The 20,304-nt window shown below is 45.5% G+C and overlaps 1 protein-coding gene across 6 annotated transcripts in view; it reads right to left on the bottom strand.

Annotated features, from left to right (window-relative positions):
* Window positions 1–20,304, bottom strand: part of GRIA3 (glutamate ionotropic receptor AMPA type subunit 3) — a 161,602-nt gene that overhangs the window by 11,814 nt on the left and 129,484 nt on the right. For 2 of the 6 annotated variants that reach the window (XM_076347331.1, XM_076347328.1), the window contains exons 13-14: window positions 9,363–9,610; window positions 8,689–8,803 (exon numbers count right to left, since the gene is read on the bottom strand). The exons of 1 other annotated variant lie outside the window; for it this stretch is intronic. In XM_076347331.1, the coding sequence (XP_076203446.1) occupies window positions 8,689–8,803; window positions 9,363–9,610 (363 nt within the window). Of the gene's footprint in view, window positions 1–7,092; window positions 8,804–9,362; window positions 9,611–20,304 lie in introns of those variants that run through there. 3 more of the 6 variants (XM_076347330.1, XM_076347326.1, XM_076347327.1) reach the window with 2 other exon arrangements.

Below are 20,304 nucleotides of genomic sequence, written 5' to 3'. Positions count from 1 at the left end.
ACCCAACCAACAACGTTGTAACATCAAAGAGTTTAGACATCAAATGTTTGGGTTTCTAAAATCCACCTCATAGTGTCAGAGGAAAGGCAAGTGGACTAAGACGCAAAGAAACAAGATGTTCTTAATTCAAAATGGTTCCTAAAATCTTCTGGGGTAAAACTACTGAAAACACTGAATTGTTCTTGTTGGTATCACTGGCAAATCTCCACTAACTTCAGGGGAAGCAGTGTGAAGCTTGTTGCAGACATGTGGCAAGTGTCACCTTTACCATGCTCTGAGAGGTAAATACCCGAAGGGGACAGGGAGAACGACCCCGAACGACTGCACCATTGCTTTGCACCGAGATTTCAGCCCCACGCCTCCAGCACCGCTGAGAAACCCCTCAAAGCCACACATCCCCGAGCCGGCCCGCGCGGGCGCATGGCAGCACAGGGCACTGACAAATGCAGAAATCAAGCGCAGGCACTCTGCTTAATTTGACAGGATACCATAAAAATCTCACTAACAACCATCTTGGTATCATTAAAATATAAAGATAGAAACAATCCAGGAAGCAATACCAAATCCAGCATTATTCTCTAGAGGGCGTTGCTTGAGGTTAAAGACCCATCTAAATCAAATAAGGCACTTTATTCCCCCAAGCTCTATAAATCCCAGCCTGATCTGTAACTATTGAATGGACTTTTTGTCAGATCTTGTTACTGAAATAACTTCTGACTAGATACAAAACCTGCGGGTGAATACATTGTCGAAGTGCTCTGCTCTTTCCGATATCAGATCTATCTGCCTGTCATAAATTACCAATTTAGCAATGTCTCCGTGCCACAACTTCATGTTTTGCTACGCACCCACGTGTGAGGGATGGGGAAGATTCTGGATGGAAATGGGCTCATTATTAAAACCCACTGTGTTTGTTTCAAGACTAGAGTTACCTGGTACTTCAAGCAGGAGTGAACAGAGCCCTGAAAATACGGGCATAAAAACATGGTCACTCACTGTTCCTATTTGTTACCTTCTGTCTCAAAAAGTGATCTTCTATATTTCACACTGAACATTTAATATTCATGGAAAAAGCACCAGGCATTTCTTCTTCAAGGAATGAACACTTGGTTGCTCTTTGCTACCATTTCAGACCCGCACCATTTTTTCCCTGCCCTGTGTTACCAGCAGTTGCACATCTACAAGATTTAACATTTCAGGGATTGAAATGCTTTATGGGTGGGCAGAGGAAGGGATAAAAGCAAAAGCCATCTAGTTTGAAAAGACAAAGAGCTTTCAAAATTAGAAGATTAAAACTTGGCGCCTCAAGCCCCATATATCCCCCAGCCACCTAGGAAATACACTGCATGTTGATGGCTGGGATAGTGCTCGGAGGCATCGGGCACAGCAATAAATCCCCCGGCAGAAGGACGTTGTTTTTCCTCAACAGCAGGGCCAGAAGCGGTTCCCGTTGCTCAAGGCGCCGAGGCCCCAGGTGCCGGTGAGCAGCACCCCGGGACTGCAGCTCCCCGGCTGCCAGCGCTGGCCGTGGGCTCATCCATGGCCATCACCGACAGCTGGGCTGGGACCCTCCTTCAGGAGGTCACTGCACATTTTGCCTCTTTCGTGCCTTTTGGTACCGAACGTTGTCATGGGATGACAAAAATCTTATCTACGAAATAGCACACAAAGTAGTTCTTAAAATTTGTTTATGCTGTGAAATTGCCAGCAACAGAGCCAGCAACCGTGGGAGATGGAGACAGGCGGTGGCTTCTCCTGCCGTATTGACGTGGTGCGTCAGCCTGCGAGGATTGCTTCTGTTCAAGGGGCATTAGTGACCCCTGCACAGGCGCACAGCCACACACTGGCTTTCAGTTCTGCTCTGATGGCAAACACCGGTAAACGAGAGGCTTTGCAAAGGGTGCTGAACACAGGTTTTGCCATGGCCATTTGAACGCTATGCAAATGATCTATCAGGGGATGGGGTTTTTTTAGTTACTGCTGAGTATTTAGTAGCTGCAATAGTTCTCCATAACAGAACTTTGTTCTAGTCTTCGTTACTGTGTTTTTCCATAAATAGTGTTCTTTTGGTCAGTTCAAGGTTTCTTGCCTTTTTTTTTTAGAGGCAGGTTGGAGCAACCACTGTATCCGTGTGGAATCTGTGGGGTTTTTCCATGCAGTAACTAGGTATGCATTTTAAATTCAGGTGTTTTAACTGATGCTGTATTTGCTGCGTCGTGGAAGACACACACAGATGCACGATGCCATTGTAACACCTACACACACTCCGAATACACCTGCACAGAGCCAGATGTGTTACCAGCTGAGACTGCAAGTTCCTCCACTCTTTGCAGAGAGTTTGCAGCCTGTGTTTGGCAGCAGCAACTGTCTCTAGGAAAGTATATTTATACGTTTCATAAATGTAGCTCGAACAAATTAAACTCTGTACTAACAGGATCATAATTTAATAAAAGTGCCAAGTGCTAATGCAATAATACATGCCTATTGGATTAGGAAATGCAAGCCATAACAAGTCATTGTAGTTCATTTACAGCAGTGCCCGAGACTTGAGGTACAGATGTGGCGAGGGGGTAGGAGGAAGAGCTACCCGAACAGGGAGGCAGAATAAGGGAGGGCAGACGCTTAACGTCTCGCTCAAACCTACAACATCTGAAACAGCAACGTGGATCTTTCCTGTCATTGCCTGGATCCTTTCTAAGCTGGATGGATATGAGCAAGAGACTCAACTTACCTTGCGTGCGGGCTATCCCCTCACCTTCTCTTTCTCTTGCCTCTAGACACATCCTTTTTTCCCCCTGTCTTCTATGATTTATTTTCCTCTTGGGACGGCTTCTTCTGCGACTCCTGCTCTCGGGCTCCTCAGCTGGCTGCAGGTAGGTGCTGCTTAGTCCAAAGGCTACACAAGACATTCAAAGAACAGCTACGTCGCTTGTATAAAGCTAGAGGTGTCCGACCCATGATTACAGTGCCGGCGAGCGCAGAGCAATCCACCAGAGCAGCACAAGTGCCTGCGTCCACATGAGCTCAATGCTGAAACATTAGAATTACTTTGAAGAAAAAGAAGAAAGGCATTTACTTTTCCCTTTGCATGTTAAGTGACAGCAGTTACCATTAAAGAGGGAACAGCCAAGCCCAGACCCCCAGGGAGATGTTCAAAGGAAGGGCCCTGCTCCTGCTGCTGGGAGCCCCACTTCGAGCTGCTGGTTTTCCTTCTTCCTTTTCCAGTCCCAAGGAGCTCTGCCTTGGCTTTTCCCATACTGATGCTTACAATGCAGGATAAATGACTCATGCAAGCGGTTTATGGACATTAACTGTTAAGCACCACAGGTATTATCAAAATGAGTGCACGAGTCACAAGTCTTTCTCTAAGATCTCTCGCGGCCATAAAGGCAGGACGTAGTGCCACTGCACGAGGCCCGGCTCTGCCGCGGTTAACACTGCACAAGTACGTTTCCTTGCACGCTCAGGTCCAGCTTCGTCAAGGCAGCAAAGCTAGTCCCCACGATGGAGGGATGTATAAAGGTTATACAGGCAAAACAAAATGGTTCCCAATTCTTAGATGCCAGCCCTGACTCCACCAGCTCCTTCCCAGCCTGGGCAACCTGCTCGACCCAAATTCTCGTTCTGAGCCTCCTAGCTACAGTCCCAGGAAAATACCCTCAAACAATCTGCACAACAGCACAGACACTTCTGCAAACCAGAGCGGGCTCTCTGCCCTTCTTGGCAATGCTCTAAGCGAGATGCTCCAATGAACTCCTAGAGCATTAAGACTTCATTATTGGCACAAAACATACACAGTATTATTTCCTAATATGCTATAAAGTAATAGCTGTCAATTAAACAAATATTCTGATGTCTTCCTTTTAAAGTATTATTTTGCTTTGTCACCAATTTGCACAATACAATAATTTCATATTACTTTCCTAGCTCTAAGCATGAATTAGCTCTGTGTTACTATCTCTGGCTCCGACCAGCCATTTTATCTTTTTCCAGCTCATAACCCAGGTCTATAGAATGGGTGGCAAGTAAATTCATGCTGATGAACATAATTTCAAACAAATTGCTCAAATAAATTGTGCTGCATCTTTTTAAGATAGCCATTTCCCCAAATGTTCTCTTTAAAGCACAACACATTTGGTAATGGTGCTCTTCAGATGTCAGGTATCATCTAAAATAATGCATAACAGATTTCTTCTAAAAATATGCCACTTAAAAAAAATTATGCCGCAAATGCTAGCGGCTGTGCTGAAAATGTACCAAAGCAAAATAGCAGAGAGAAATGGGGGAACAAATCCCATCTGCTAATGGCCACACTCGCAGCTCGGAAGGGCTTGGGAATGTGATGCTTTATGGAGCACGGCTCTGGGGGCAGAACTCAACTAGCACGCCGGAAAAGTAATCCTACCATTAAAAAGGAACAACTGAAAAATGAAGTAGTATTACATCGCATGTCATTTCACGGATGTACTCCAAAAGAGGTATCAGCCTAAAAAAGAATATATTAAAGAAATTAAGTCAAATAATTAGCAAGGAATCTTGGCATGTGAAGTTGGCGAGATGCTGCATTCAAACAATATCCTTCTGTGTTGGTTGTCATTAAATGTTACCGTGAAGGTATAAGAATACAAGAAATGAATCAACAGCAGAACTATAGAAATTTATCTTAGCAGAAAATTGTTCCTATGCAACTGAATAATTAGTTTCACTTAAGTCACTCAGCCTGCTACCGCCGTCTGCATCCCCTTTTGTCTATTTCTTGTTAAATTCCTATTCAGCCATCACTCAGCTCTGAGATGATAGGATTGTATAATAAACAAAATAATTAGTTTCCAAACTCGTAATACACTGTAAAGTATTTCCTGGAATGTGTTTTTTTTTATAACTGCTATTTTGCATTCTCTCACGATTGAGAACTCAGCTCACATGTATAAGAGAATTTGAAGACGGTATAATTTTGCCATGAATCCAACAGATGAAACTAAATTCACGCTCATTTAAGAGAGCTAAGTGAACAAATTTTGATGCACGTACCAGATGTCTGCACCAGCCAAGTCAGCCCGCACGTATTGACATGCATCACAGACAAATTACGTATAGATGGAGCACGTTCCCCTTCGGACTTCTTAAATAAGGACCACTACCGAAATGGGGTAACTCCCTTCGCCAGGGCAGTACCGACAGCCAAGATACTGCAGGGCAGACTGGCACCCTCTGCTCCACACCAGCACTGGCATATACTGGTAGCACTGAAAATGAGACATATGTCAGCTGAGGCCTTTAAAACAATCTCATTAAAACAGCACAACCTCTTTAGTCTTAAATGACAAGTGGACCCCAGGAGCATGGGATGCTCACAGGACTAACCTTACAGTCTGTGTAACCGAATAGAGGGAAAAACTTGCAGCAAGTCAGTTGAATACCTTTTCTTTTTCCCGCTGTAAGACTCAAAATCCTTGTGAAATTTGAAGTCACTGTTTAATTTTCCAGTGGCGATGAAGATACGATAACAAGAGGTGAACTCACAACTCAGAATCATTCATCCCCAAGCACAGGTGAACCGCATGCTAAACTGCAGGGAGGATGAGCATGGGAGGGCATTTTCTGGGTGACTGGGTCCTTTGCGGTACAACGATGGGCACTGGCACAAGCAAACAGGCTGCATACTTACCTCTGGCTTTCAGCGCAAGCTAGAATATCAGACTGCCCAGAGGAATTCAGCTTAAGAAACTGGCACCAGCAGTCTGCAACGACTCACAGCTCGTTGGCAGTAGGTAGGAAGCGGCTGGTTACAGACTCGGGGTGGCAATTTCCCAAGCCTGGGTCTCTACTGGCGAAGCTAAGAGAGGTGCTCTGTCAGCTTAGCCGGTAGAGAGAGCTGCCCCGAGTGAGTAATGGTCCCCGTGCCGCCCTGTGCGACGGGGTGCAAGGTCTGCATCTCCACCTGAGGCACCTTCGCCACCCCGTCCTCTGTGATTGCCCCCAGCTACCACCTCCTTTAAGGGAAAAGGGAAAAAAAAGAACAGTTTTGAAGCGACTCCTCTGAAATGCTCTATAAATGAAGCCGTGTTCATATAAACAATTAACCGGAGAGATGGGATGAGATGACGAGGGCAACTCAGGCTTCTGGTGGGAGGACGGAGAGGAGGAGAGAGAGGCCAGCGAGACTGTTGGGGCCGTAGCGCCCGGAGGGCAGCACCGGTGCTCACCCTCCCAGAGAGGGCAGCGGGGCTCCCGCAGGGCTGGGGCACAGCCTGAACTCGGCGCTAGTGGCCAGCGATGGGGGTGTGCGCTGCCGGGAAGGCATCTGCCTGTCTGCTGCAACGCCGCGGCATCACAGCCTGCAGCATTCAGTGCCTACAAAATGCTACCTCAAAAGAAAAGCCACTTCGTGAAAAAAAAAAAGCCCTTTGATTTACAACATCTCTAGAAACAACTAACCCCTTCCCCACCTCCCCTAGCTTAGTCTTCTGCGGGAGGTCTTCTCCGACCCACGTTCTCCTCCCTGGGGACTTCTGCTGGCTGAGCTGTGCCCCCGAGAGCCAACGTCTGTAGCTCAAACAAACAAGTAGTCCTTCATCACAGCGTGTTATGACAAACTGCAGAAAGACAGCGCTTTGTGATTGATGGATTAAAACAGTACAGCACGTGTCATCGTGTTTGCTCCCCTTCCCTCTTCACTGGAGACCTATCCATGGCATCGCAGCACACCTGGCTCCACTCCCTCAACATTCACTGACCAGGGCCAAGGGCTTGCTCATGGATGGTGTCACTCTTCGTAAAAGGTCTTTCAGCACAAGCAAAAATAGAAGGATGGCCCTGCCCTAGTTATGACCATTTTAAAAATCCTTTTTAGTTTCCTTAGGGCTGTAAGCATTAGTTGGCCGGGTTTAATTCAATGAACTCGAAGCAATGAAGTTCATGGAAGCTGGTTTGTACAAAGAGTTTTCTTTCATGGAGGCAGCATTAGGCAATGCGGTGCTGGATCCCAGGAGAATATTAAACATTTAATATACTGGCAAGTATAACGTTATATAAAAATGTTGCACGAAGGATGAGCAGCAGAGCTAAGAAGCATAAAAAAGCTCGCGCTCATCTCCAGGCTGCTGCTGAGTGCTCCAGTTATTGAACAAACCTGAATTCGAGAGCTTTTCCTTCCTTTATTATTAGCTTTTGCTAACATCAGAGATGAGTAGCTGAGCAATTTCCTATGTAGCCAACTGTAAGCAACTCGTATTAATAGAATGCAGCAATAATTTGCAGTAATTGTCCGAAACTGCACTTTACTGAAAATACTGTTATTATTGATTTTGGACCAAAGCTGAAGTATTTTTATAAGAGAGATTAGGAGATATTGTTCCCTAAGGAACTGGGTTTACTAGCTGTAAGAGAGTGTCACTATGAAAATTAATCTCAGTACTTTTCAGTATAACAATGTCTTTTAAATTAATTTTCCTGGTAATTCCTGTACCCGAGGTGACCAATAGTACCCAGCCTGCTCTAGCTACAGCTTCTCCTCACCAGGTTAAACACTGCAGAAATTGCCAGTTTTACAGGGTAAGGTTGGCAATATGAAAGCACACTGGTTAACTTTTGCAATACACGAGCTCATTAAAGCAACTTTGAGAGTCTCACTACTGTACAGGCTGCCTGAAAGACTGGGGGAAGCCTCAGCTCAGCAGAAGGCAGTGCCAGCTTTGCCACTGCTGTCACTGGAGCTAGGATTTCCATCCACATCTGTATCAAAAGCACAGCAAACACAGACGCAGTGCTCCTGCACCGGTGTGTGCAGAAGACTAGTCACTGGCGTACAAAAGGTGACATTTGAATATGCTAGGCAAAACTACCAAAACCTCTTTCCTTAAGATTCATTTCCAGTTTAGTGCATCAAAACACTTCCCTGTTGCAAGCAACAATCTCTAGTTTTGAGCTTCGCCTATTGCAAGCTCTAGCTCCTCACACGTTACCGTTACTGCTATTATTTTACCATTAACGGGTGACTACCATCTCTGCGTAACATTATGTCTTTGCTATGATTGTTGCTTAACTCTCACCTCTTGAGCCCACGCTGCGATTAGATGAGCAGCCACCCTTTCCTTCCCTGAGCTACAGACCCACCCAAGCCGCTCTTCTCCGGAGACCAGGCTTCCTCCCAGGGGCTCTGGTGGCACCAGTTCAGGCCAGCAAAGCAGCGCGTGCTGGTACTGGTTTGCTTGACCCCCTCCCCAAAAGAGAAAAGAAGGGAGCCCTCTTGCCTCCGGGTCTGTGCTGGCACAGCTGATCCTGGCGAAAAAAGCTTCTCGAGAACCACCCTGCATCACAGCTAAATCATGGCGAAGGACCGAAGCCTTGTCCTCAGGGGTTAGTACGGCGGCCAGAGGTGATCACTGGTTTCTTGTACAGTTACAATAACTGATTTGCTCTGCGTACGTCCCACCAATACTGGACTTTCTATCTGTTAGTTAAATAAGGTTTCCAAACTTGACCAAGCCTGCTGACGATATTAAATAAGACCGATTCTTTGAAAGAGCTACTGGGCAAGCAAATGGCTTTTTTTTTCCCCACCACAATTATTCAAATGGTTTTAATCTGCATTCTTTTTTTTTTTTTTTTTTTCCTTGAGAAGTAAAATAACAGCCTTGCCGATTACTCTTTGCTAAGGTACCCGATTGTGGTGACATTGAGGCTGACCTTGGAGTCACCTCCCCCGCTGCCGCACTCTCCTTTGTCGTACCACCATTTGTTTTTCAATTTGTCCAAGAGGCCTTGCTCATTCAGTTTTAATACTGCCAGGTTAACAGCATTTCTTGAAACGATAAAACATAACTTGTAAGAAAAAATGCACAAATGCTTAGGAAATCGTAACGTATAAAAAAAGGAGCACAAGAGGACAAATTGGCTAAAATTTCACAGAACGTGGAGCTATCAAAATGTCTGTACAGCAAATACAGGGTTAAATATTGGAAGGTGGCATGGAGGATAACATTTGCTCAAAACTGAAGTGTGCGGGATGGGGAAATCGTCTTTGAGAAAAAAAGTAACAAGAACACCACATCATGCAGTTAACATCCGTCACATATGGCAGGTTAACTCGGCTTTTACCATTTAAATTGAAAAAGCCATTGAACTGTAAAATTAAAACAGCAACAAACAATCAGAAAGGACAACACGAAGAGAACACTAAAAAAATGGATGCATTAAATAAACGAAACCATAATTTACCGTCTTATTTAACTCCATGGAATATTGAAGATTTTAAACTTTAAAGTTACCTCAAAATCCACAAGAAAGAAAATGACAACACAATACATCAGGGTAGGTGGAATACTATAACAACATGGATATTGTTATATTATTCCACCCACCTTAATGCTGAGCCTTTGGGAGTTGCTACACCATAGCCCTTGGAATCCAGGTTGCCGCCAACTTTCATGGTGTCGCAGGGCTTGCGCTGCTCGATGTACTCGTTCATCGTCGACTCCAGCAGGAAGGCAAACTTCCCCTTCGACTTCCGCACCCTCGCCACCCCGTCCGCCGTCGTTTTGGTGAACACTGAGGGCTCGGCCGACTTCATGTACGACCACATTTTCTCGTAGACGGCTATTTTTGACCTCTGGGAGAGACGAAAGGAGGGAAATGAAGAGCCATGTTGGCAAGGGCACAAGACTGAGCTCCTTGGGCTTAGTCGGCTTAGAGGTATAAATAACACCCTGTAACTGATTAAGGCTAGCAAAGAAAAAAGTCAAGGTAGCTCGGAAAAAGACACGTTGCCCCCTAAACAATGACCAAACCATAAAATGGTTGGGGAGGGGGAAACATATCTCAGACATTTATTCTACTAATTGCCATGTAATTGGCAGCCTCGCAGTCAGAATGAGGAACGGTGCGTGCCCGTCCCAGCGCCTCGGTTCCTGCTCCGCGGTGGGTTTATCCGCCTGCACGCTGCTCTGCTACTGAACCAGAGGGAGGATGTTAAGTCCTAGCTCATCCACCATGGCCAACAGATGCAAAAGAAGCCTATCCTCTTCGCACAAATCCTCGGCATTGGTTTTTGTGCTAACTCACAGCTAGGAAAACACCGACACTTGCCTATTACAAGTTCCCAGCAAGCCAGGAGTCCGCTTTTCACAGCGGTGATGGCAGGTCTACGATACAGGAGACCAGGACAGCTCTAGTGGCTTCTAATAGTGATGCTCATGAGGGATATAAATAGTAATTACAAAATTCTTTATGAATCAATAGTCAAACTTTCAAAATTCAGTTTCACATTTTCCTAAAAGATAGCAAGCACAAATATTAGCAATAAGCAGAAAAAATTGCTGGTTAACTGCTTGCGTTTCATGTATATATATGTATTTTTTCCTGTTTTTCTCGTTTTGAGACTGAGCCAATCCTAACAGCCTCTAGCTCAGCATACAGGTTTTGTAAACCTGGAAATGTTGAGAAACGTGTTACTGCCCCTTCTCCCTCTTCCCCACCAGTAACATTTAAACCACCCTCAGATCTTAAAGCCACCTCCAGACTCTTAAGCAGTCATATCCTGGACTACCGGTTAAACTTTCCTGCTTGGTCAACAGAAGGCAGTAATGCCAACTGTATTTCTCTAAAGTCTAGAAATCCAAAGGATTTATATAAGGCTTTCACTCCGCTGTGGGTATCTCGAATTTATGCCTCCTACTCCTTGCCAGTTTCCTGTTCACAGCTTTCCTTGCAGAATGGGAATGAGACAGGCAGTAGCTAAATCTAGTTCAAATTTAACAAACTTGTGGCAGAAGACTGTTAATGTCCATCAGCTTGATGATCGAGACATGCTTCCTCCTCATTCAGGACAATTTAATGTGTTTTGAATAATGTAATGCTTAACAGCCAGCCTCCAGACATTTCACGGGGAGTAAGCCCTGCCTTCACCGTTCTTCAGATTTAACGTGCTCAGCTGGTGTCGCTATGACGGATGGAGAGGAGCACAGAGGGAAAGATTTTATCTTAATTGTCCTTCCTGATAAGCTGAAAAACAACTGAAAATGCAAACCAATTAAAATCAGCCCAATCGACAATAGGAAATCAGAGAGACAACAATACAGTGCAGCTTTGTTAGGAGCTGGCTGGGTGGTGGGGTGTGAGAAACAAGCAAGCGGGATTTCAGCTGAGAGCATTTCTTGGCTGAAGATGGGCTGTACGGCTTCATTTGTCCAGCATCAGGGGTGAAGAAGCGGTGGGAGGAAGGGGGATGTAAATGGGGCCCGAAATGGTCCCTACACAGGTAAAAGAAGGAATCAGGGGATTTGCCTGGCTTCCCCCTGCAACAGCAAACACTGAATAACCTGATATGAGGACAGTGGCTCTGAAGCCACGGGGGGAAGTGCGGCAGCCCAGCTTCTGGTGAGGAGCGTGTGCTTGCTGCCCTGCGCCGGCACCGCGTGGCACTGCCTCGCTGCCTCTGCCAGCCTCAGACAGTTGGGTTTGGACAGGGCCAGCTCCGAGCCCCAGCCGACAGCGGGGCCGTGGGTCAAGCCCAAAGAGAGACGTCTCACTGGGGCTCTCGGTCAGGCACCCATGGGCCAGCAGTTAAAACATGCTGCTAGCTGCTTTATCACCAATTCCCTGAGGCACCCTCTCCGAGCACACTGACCTGGCTCTCCCGCTTTTCCAACAACCCCCTTGATGCACATGGGCGTTTTCACACCTCCTTCTCTGTTGGGAGCTGCCCAGGGCACAGCGCTGCTACCAGGCACCCGCCGGAGGGGCCGTGGGGACCCCAGGGCTACCAGAGGTGCCGGGAGGTGGTGGCTGTCACCGGCTCAGCGGCTGCCACCATCCTCGTGCCCCGCGGGCAGCAGAGCCCGCGTGGCAGCTGTGTGCACCTGCGCAAGCGCGGAGCAGGCAGCGCAGGCAGAGCACGCCGCGGCCCAAGGCACGGCCCTGCCCACGGCCGACCTGCCTGCTCTTCTTTCGCAGCTCCCTCATGCAGAAAGGTAACAGAAACAGCCTGGCTGGCCAACACAGAGACTGCGTGAGCAACGGCAATGCCGGCGTGTCCTAGTTTCAAGGTGCTTGTCCTTACAAGCTTCATCTTCTTTTAACACAAATAATCCAAACGCACCTGCCCATTTATATTTGCAAATGGGCATCTAAGGGACAAAAGGAAGGTAAAAACACAGCTCCACTCTTTCTCTTTATATCTCTCAGCAAGCTAAAGTGGTTAGCCTTCAAAAATTGTGCATACACTACATATGCTTTTGCTTGTTTTCCTCTGCAGAGTATGCCTTTAATTACACAGATAAACCAGAATTTCTTTTCATCTTTTAACTCACACCAGAATATCTGTCTTTAATAAGTTCTTTCATACTCTTTCCAGCTGGCCTGACTACCTAAAAGCAATTGCCAATACATCTGTGCATTGTTAATAACAACAGTTATCTGATGAGCGCCAACAGCATGCTCAGGGCTGCAAATGGTCCAAACAAAGCACATTCCCTGCTCCAAGGGCAAAGGGTGAATATCATCATTCATGCTTCAAAAAACCAAATTCCACAACTCAAAACCGGATCTCTTTTCAACTTTAAGAAATAGCCTAAGCTTTATAGTTTGCTCCCTTCATTTAACTCTTTTGGATGATGTGGTTAATAAAAATCAGTACATTTTTATATGATCGTTGCCCACCTCTCCTTCAGCCAAGTGGGATTTTCATAATATCTTGTTATTATCAAACTAACTAAATGAGTATAGCAGTCTGATCTAGTAGAATTAGACAAAAATGCAAGCTAGAAATGAACATAGCAGGTATTGACTGGGAAAGGTTAAAATAAAATGCATCGGGCACGTGTTGGTTTTGGAGCAGCCAGAGCCGGGCTGGGGGAGCCTGGGTGAGGACCCGCGAATGTCCCGGGAGCGGGGACCAGGGAGGTGACGGGCTCTGGCCACTGCGTCCTGCTCAGTTACAGTTAGCACTGCTTTTTGCGGCCGTTCCCCTACATTCATAATGAGGCCAAAATAACGATTTATGATGAGGCTTCTTAGAGAAAGGGACAGTGCCACCAGAGGAGCTGTGAAACCTGCAAACCGCCTCAGAAGTGCCCGAGGGCATTTTCTGCCCCAGGAGCCACATTTTACACCTGCTCAACAACATGAAACAACCAGTTGTCTAAAGCTGGTCAAAGATGCAACGAGATGAAATGAAAGATGGTATTTTGAGTAAATATTTTCCTTTTTCCAATTTTCCAATTGCCTCAAAAAAATTCCCAGGAGCCCATAAAAGACTTTAAGAAAAGGAAAATTTCTTTCCTTTCTAACTATAAAGCTGCAAATTCTGTGCTGAAGGAACACTTTCCCCCATCTGTCCTCCTCTGCAGACATTCACGCCGCCCCTCCCAGCCCTCGCCAGCCCCTGCGTGCCCCCCCAGGAGTCTGACACCTGCGAGAGGGGCCAGACAGCAGGAGCAACCGTAGAGAAAGGATTTACACTCCAAAGTAAGGTAAGGTCTGACAGATCTGCACTGCTGCTAGAGTTCAGCGGCAGTAAAACATTTTCCCTCTCATTAAAGTGTTACTTTTAAAGACATATTTAGAAAAAGAGCTTAAAAGCAAAGATTTAAACCAATTCAAATCCCATAACTGCAGTAACTCCCTATGCTCTGCAACTCCTATTTCATTTCTTTGATACTGCTCTCAAGAAGTCCGTCACACACATTTCCTCGGGATTTCAAGGGGTTATTATTATCATTTATTTCTTAAAAGCAACATTTTCAGTGTTTCATCTAGGCCTTGGGACACATTAAAGCGTCTTTCCATTATCACAGCCTTACTGCAGATATACACAGAGCTGGCCTTTGCTTTGTCAATAGTGCTGGCTTTTTTCTTTATTTGGAGATGTTTATGCAGAAGTATGAGCCACGCGCACCTCAGCTCAAGGGTGTAGGGAGCTCCCTTTCCTGTCAGCAGAGCCAGCAGCTCTCATGCTGAGGAGTCTCTTCACTTGGCCCGTTACTAACCGGTACCTAAACACACGTTGCTTCAGGGTAGCAATGCGTTCATTGTAAAAGAAGGTGCCAATTCAGTCAGTCCACAGTTTTAACACCGTCTTTCATTCTAATTCTCCTAGTTTTGATGTGTGGTTGGCTCCAGTACTGAAATGAAAAAATCAAACAAACCCACAGCGTGCCATAGCATCAAAAAGCGCAGCTGGACGGGGCTGGGCGCGCGTTGCAGGCAGCGGGAAGGAGGCAGGTTTACCTCTCAGTTGCAGTTATTTCTTCAATCCATTCAACAACAACAAAAACCCAGCACCCCCAAACCTGGCTCCAGCTGAGCGGGACCAGATGCTTTGGTTTCATTTTTGCATATCCCAAACCGCCTAGAGATATATTGCAAAACCCAGCACATCTTGGATGATTCCTTGACATCGGTTAAATTTAGCTCTAAAACATCTTTGTGACTGAAGCCTTCTCCCGTTGACCGAATTACCTTTCCCCCTCTGCAGACATCTGTCTCACGCTTTTGCTAAAAGTGACATTGTGTCACCTCCTTCCACTACTGAGTAGCGGTGAAGCTATTATATTTGAAAGAAACAGCATTTTTCCTCTATAGTTAAAGTATGTTACAGGGATGTCCTTTGCCCATTTTAGAATGCTTTGCCCTCTCTGCCACCTCCTCTGTGACCTGCAGGTCTTCTTCAAAATGCCTGCCTCACGCACGCTGTTGGGCTCTTTTATTAAAATGATCAAAATGGTCCTTTGTTTCTTATGACAGGCACCAGGAAATTATATCCCAGCATTCGAGCTCAAAACGTTCTCTTATAGGTGATTATTGTTGATCATCCAGTCATGAGCCAAATTCACCCAGATCAATTTTACTTTTAAAATTAATTTATATATTCTCCCTTTTTTACTCTGTATGTTTAAAATTTTAGATTATACTGATGTTAATTTTTTTACCTTTGTCTTCAGAACTCAGAGAGTGATAAACAAGCTTAAAAAAAAAAAAGAGGGAGGAGAGAAAGCGAAAAGGTCCCCCCAGTAATCCAGGAGCTGGGCTATGAGGAAGAATAGGAGAACGTTTCATGCTGGGCAATATCAGTGTAAGAAATGGAACGGGCATACTGGAGAGGGAGAAAACCCAGAAGGAAGCCAATTACAGCTGCCTGGTCTGAGGGCTGGGTCCAGGCCACGTAAACGTTAATATACTTTGGAGTAGGCCAGCATACATTGAAATGCAGTCAATCCAACAGGGAAGTGCAGCAAATGGGACTGAGACAAGTGCGAAGTGGACGGAGCATCCTGACCACGGCACACACACAAAGGTAGGCAGAGACATCGATAAAGGACCTAAAGGAGCAGAGTTAACACACTCCTCTGCTACACCAGTCCTATGATCGCTTTATAGCTCTTTAACAAGGGAAATTTATAGCCCTAAGTCAGACAGATGTTGCTGATACAAAACACAAAGGTCCGTACTATAAACAGTGCAGGTATTTAATCTGGATAATACATGCTGCCTTTATACAGAGGCACGCCTCACCGATACGAACTTAGGTAGTTAAGTGTGAACCTTAGCTTCATTATCATCACTCATTGCTTTTCTTTCACGTGTGCAATTAGCTCTTCCAGAGCAGCTAATGAATCCAGTAGCTTATGAACCACTAAAAACCAAGTTACTAAACAGGAGTGAAAAAATGCCAGAAGCCTGCCTTGGTACCACCGCTGTTGCCTGGCTTGGGGATCACTTTGAGATCCATTGGTTTGAGGCAGTTGCTTTCTTGGACTTCCAATAGGGCAAACTGCAACGGAGTGGCTACCACTGTCTTGGTCTTTTGGATAAGGCTTTGATTTGATGCCTTTCCGCTCCCCCGCAAGCCTGATGTCGAGTCACCCCTGCCGCAGCTGTCTCTGGGAGGAGTGAGGGACAGCGGTCGGAGCCCCCAGCCCGATGCCAGCTCTGGAGCGCATGGAGGCTGGCTTAATGATGCTACATTAATAATAAGAACATGATAAATATTATTAGTAAGGTACCTCTGCCTGAGATTTCTAAGCTCTTTACTGAGAAGGAAAAAGTAGGTCTCACGAAGGCCAGAGGGCACCATTAGTCCCCTTTCCCAAGTGCGGACATGAAAGCAGAGATGTCATTTACTGAAGGTCACAGGGCAAAGTCTAATAGATCAATGTCGCAGCTTTTAGCCACAGATAACTTGTGATGCCAGCAATTTACTTACCTATATGGACAGAAAAATCAATCCCATCATTACATAAACCTCTTGTTTTTATTACATTCTTGGCAGAAGAAAGTAGGTCAGATGCCATGAGCATGCACAGGGCATTTCTCTTTCAGCAAGGCCAACCCCCAAATCTACCGAACTCTACCCATGGTTTATGAATTTGTGGGATGCCACGGATAAGCAAAGTTCAAGCATGCATATGTAAAGTAGTCTGTATATTTGTAGGAATACACAAATCTTTGATAACATGCATAAATGTAAAAGAAAGAATGAACTGGTGAATAACAGTATTTCACAGTCAAGTTTGTGATGGGAGCCATTGTCACGTTGGTTTGTTGTTCAAATTAATGACATTATAACTTCTGTTTTAGAAATGGCATTTTCCTTTCCCAGTTGGGGCAAATGAAGACCAGAGAGCTGAAGGATCAGGCCCACAAACCCTGGGGCTGCCCACTTTCCTCTAGGATCCCCTATATCAAGATTCAGACAAACCCTGTACGGGGGCTGTGAGGACAGTTACTCTCGGAGAGAGCCCTCTGAACCCACTGGCAGTATTTCTCCCCTGTCCGGAGCAGGGATGGGAGTCCAGCAGGGAGCTCGTGGAGGAGGAGGCGGTGGGGAAGGAGGGTCAACGGCAGCGCTGCACACACGGGCAGCTGGGGAAGCAGCCTGCAAAAAACCCTCCAGGCTTCAGCAACACTACAGGTTTTCCACACCTGACATACAATTACAAAAGAAACTTTATCTTACAAAAATAATACAATACTGTAGGAGTTTTCTTTTGAGACTTTCTTCCTATGTGTCATGGTCATTTTGAAAACATGAGCTTTGGCAGCAGGCAGGTAACGTGCTGTAGCTGCTTTAACAGACGTCTTTTCTGGAGGGAGCTCCGCTCATACGAACAGACAAGCAACGAATCACTCCAGCTGTAACTAGACGTCGCTGACATGTCAGTAACAGTCTGAGTAGCAGAATGTAAATCAAGATTTTAAGATGTCCTTTCCTGGCACAATATTCAACTTCAGACTATGCCTATATTCATCTCCTCGCTTTATTGCTGTCATCCATTCCTCCCCGTTGCAATAGTGATTGGGAAATTAAAATGAAAGTCTTTACCAAGAGACAACCTGTCTTTGTAAATCCTCTCGTGATTCATGGCCAGAGCCAGTGCTCGGCGAGCGCTCACCCCGAGGAAGCGCACTGGGAGGCTGCGCGGGGAGACGACAGGGGCTGGGTGGCACCGCTGAGGATCAGTACGGCTGTGCCCTGCAAGCGTGTCTGTCTGTCGGGGGAGCAGGAGGCAGCACGGACCCGAGCCGGCCGGAGGGAGGGATTACGTCAGCCTTCAGGCTAAGGGGCATCTTTCCAGCAGCGACATATTTAGCAGAGTACTCTTGTCTGGGCAACTGAGCAGCACACCAGCCCTGGTCTGGATTTGGCCCGTAATAAATTAACACAGAACGGTGTTTCCAGCACACGATCTGAATACTGACAGGTCTAATGAGTTTTCAGCTCCAGACAGAATAGGCCAATATACAGGCAATGATGGAGAAATCCCAGTGGACTGCAAGAGGGGATGTTTCATATTCACATCATTAGAGTTTCTAAACCTTTATGTATTTTCTAATTATGCAGAAGTAACAGTAGCAGCACTGTGAGTAATTTATCAGCACCCATGTATTTTAAATGAATCCCTAACAAGCATGTATTCATGTGACACAGCAGCATTACGTAAAGTAGGAGAGACTTGAAAAACCAGGGTCCTCGCTGTCTTGAGCAATGTCATTGTCATTACCATAGAGCTGCTCTCCAAAAGTAGAGCATTCAAACAGTGAGCGATTTTTCCCCGAGGCGCTCTCTGCTTCGCCTCTGTGGTGCAGACAGAGTTACGGCGTTAATCCGCTGCTAGCTGCAGTGCCAGGCTTCACCATGGGCTGCATCCACACGCACTGCCTGACCCAAGGACACTGTTCACCTCTATAGCGCAGCCGGCAGCCCTGTTCTTATAGAGATCAACTTCTGAGCGGTATTGAGACATAGGTGAACTGGAAAGCCTAAACTACAAACACAAGTTGAGCTGATAGACAAATGCCATCTGTTATTGAAGATAAAGCAGAGATTTATTCAAATATTTGTTATTAAGTGTTGACTGAAAGCTTCGTTGAATCCTGGCTCGTCTGCTGAAATCAGTAAAACGGTTCAGCCACCTTAACCCCAGTTCCATCCAAACGTTTCCTTTCCAAGGAGTGGGTGATGGATGAGCCGTTAATTTCAGTTCCCGTAAGGACACATTTTCCTCTCCAATCCATAGGTTTAAAGACATTAGATCACTTCATGGGAAATGATTTCTTTTGTAATTATGTCACATTTGATTTCCTGCTGTCTTTAAAACTGCCTGTTAGCCATGTGGCAGAAAGGAGGTTCAACAGATTAAGAGACCCCCCCGCCCCCAAGTAGACCATCTATCATTCATGCAATGGAGAGGCTGTGATCTCTCTGTACAGATACATTCACCTTTTAATATTTGTGCACACCCTCACCTATATCAAACAGGGAAGGGAGAGAGAATATATGGGTGAATAAGTTTTCCATGCTTTCTGTGTTGAAAAACAGTTAAACCACAGTAATTTTTCTGATTAATCGCTGCCACGTTGCCTATCAAAGATCGATACAGCTCGTATTTGAAGCTATCACTTTTCTCTGATGTTCTATTCTTTAAAGTCCATAAATACAATCGCACTTCAATATTTTTGTCAGGCATTTGTTATGATGACTGTGTTGTTTTGCTCGATGCCAAGAACACAGAAAGCTTAAAACTGCTAATCATAGTTTTATCCAAAGGCAAAAGCAAAGCATTTGTATGAATGTTGTGCTAGAAACAAGTCCTTCATCTTCACTAGGAAAATAAATTCTGAAATTAAAAATCAAAGAGTTTAACTACAGATGAACCCCTTAGCGCTGCGTGCACAGAGTTCACTATGGTGTTTTTAATAGGCTCTAATGATGATCTCAATATTGTTTGATTGCACAGAATGCATAAAAATCGCACGGCAGCTATTGGTTCATAATTCAAGGCTTTTCCCTACCTAAACCGCTTGCTGGTAGAATTTATTTCCCTTACCTCTTGTCTTCACACAGCCTTATCATCAGAGGAAAGCAAAGAGCTCTTTATCTTATAACTGGGTGTAATATGCTAGTGCTTCAGCATGCATTACGGTCATTATTTCTCCCTCTCTCCCTAATGGGTCTGGGATGGTGCTGTGCTCCTGCCTGGCTGCCCGCCCGTGGGACCAGCCTCGTCTGCCACAGCCTGCCCTTACCGAGGGCCCCCGGAGGGACCGTAACGGGGAGTCCTCCCTGCACGCTGCCAGCTGGGGTGGGATCCAGTGGCAGTTCGCTCTTTGGAGCCGAGAGGGACCCGCCGGTCTCACCAGTGCCGCTGCACCCCGTTATACAGCCCGTTATAAAGCACTGCCTGAGCAGGAGAGGAGGTTTTAGTTACCCCAAGTGCTTTTAGTGGAAGGTATTTCAAAATCCTTTTGATGGGTTTAAGGAACATTTTTTTAATTTCCAAGGAATTTGGGGTCAATTCGTTCATTTGTTCTTTCACTGTTTCTTCAGATAAATGTTTATTTTCCACTTTGGTGCTAATCCATCTAGTGTTTTTTTCTTTTCTTTTGAACAAATCGATTTCTATATCAGCTTTAGTTTTACCAGCTAAACAAGTTGTACTTAAAGTTCTTTTCAAGAGATACCTCACTAGTCCCGTTACCATATTTACATACTTTTTCTGGCACCTGTTTCCATGTCAAAGCACCTTTCCTCAGCATGGGCAACCAGAGCTGCAGACAGAAACGCAAAGCCTCTTGCCAGGGCATCTCGTGCTTTTCTATCTGCTCTTGCTGAACTATTCAGACTTGATGAAACCAAGAAGAGAGAAAAAGGGGGACCATCTTAGGGGCCATCCTTAACGTGACTTCCTGTGTCCTAAAAATTGTAGGTTTATATCATATTTTATGTATATACGAAGTCCAGAAAGGCCTCACATCTGAACCTGGTTTGGAAAGAACCACTTTTTGAGAAAATTGATGAAGAGGAAT

The sequence above is a fragment of the Aptenodytes patagonicus genome, chromosome 9, assembly GCF_965638725.1.
Source record: "Aptenodytes patagonicus chromosome 9, bAptPat1.pri.cur, whole genome shotgun sequence".
NCBI classification, from domain to species: domain Eukaryota; kingdom Metazoa; phylum Chordata; class Aves; order Sphenisciformes; family Spheniscidae; genus Aptenodytes; species Aptenodytes patagonicus.
The sequence above is the reverse complement of the archived record's forward strand: the minus strand, read 5'-3'. Positions and strand labels throughout refer to the sequence as shown.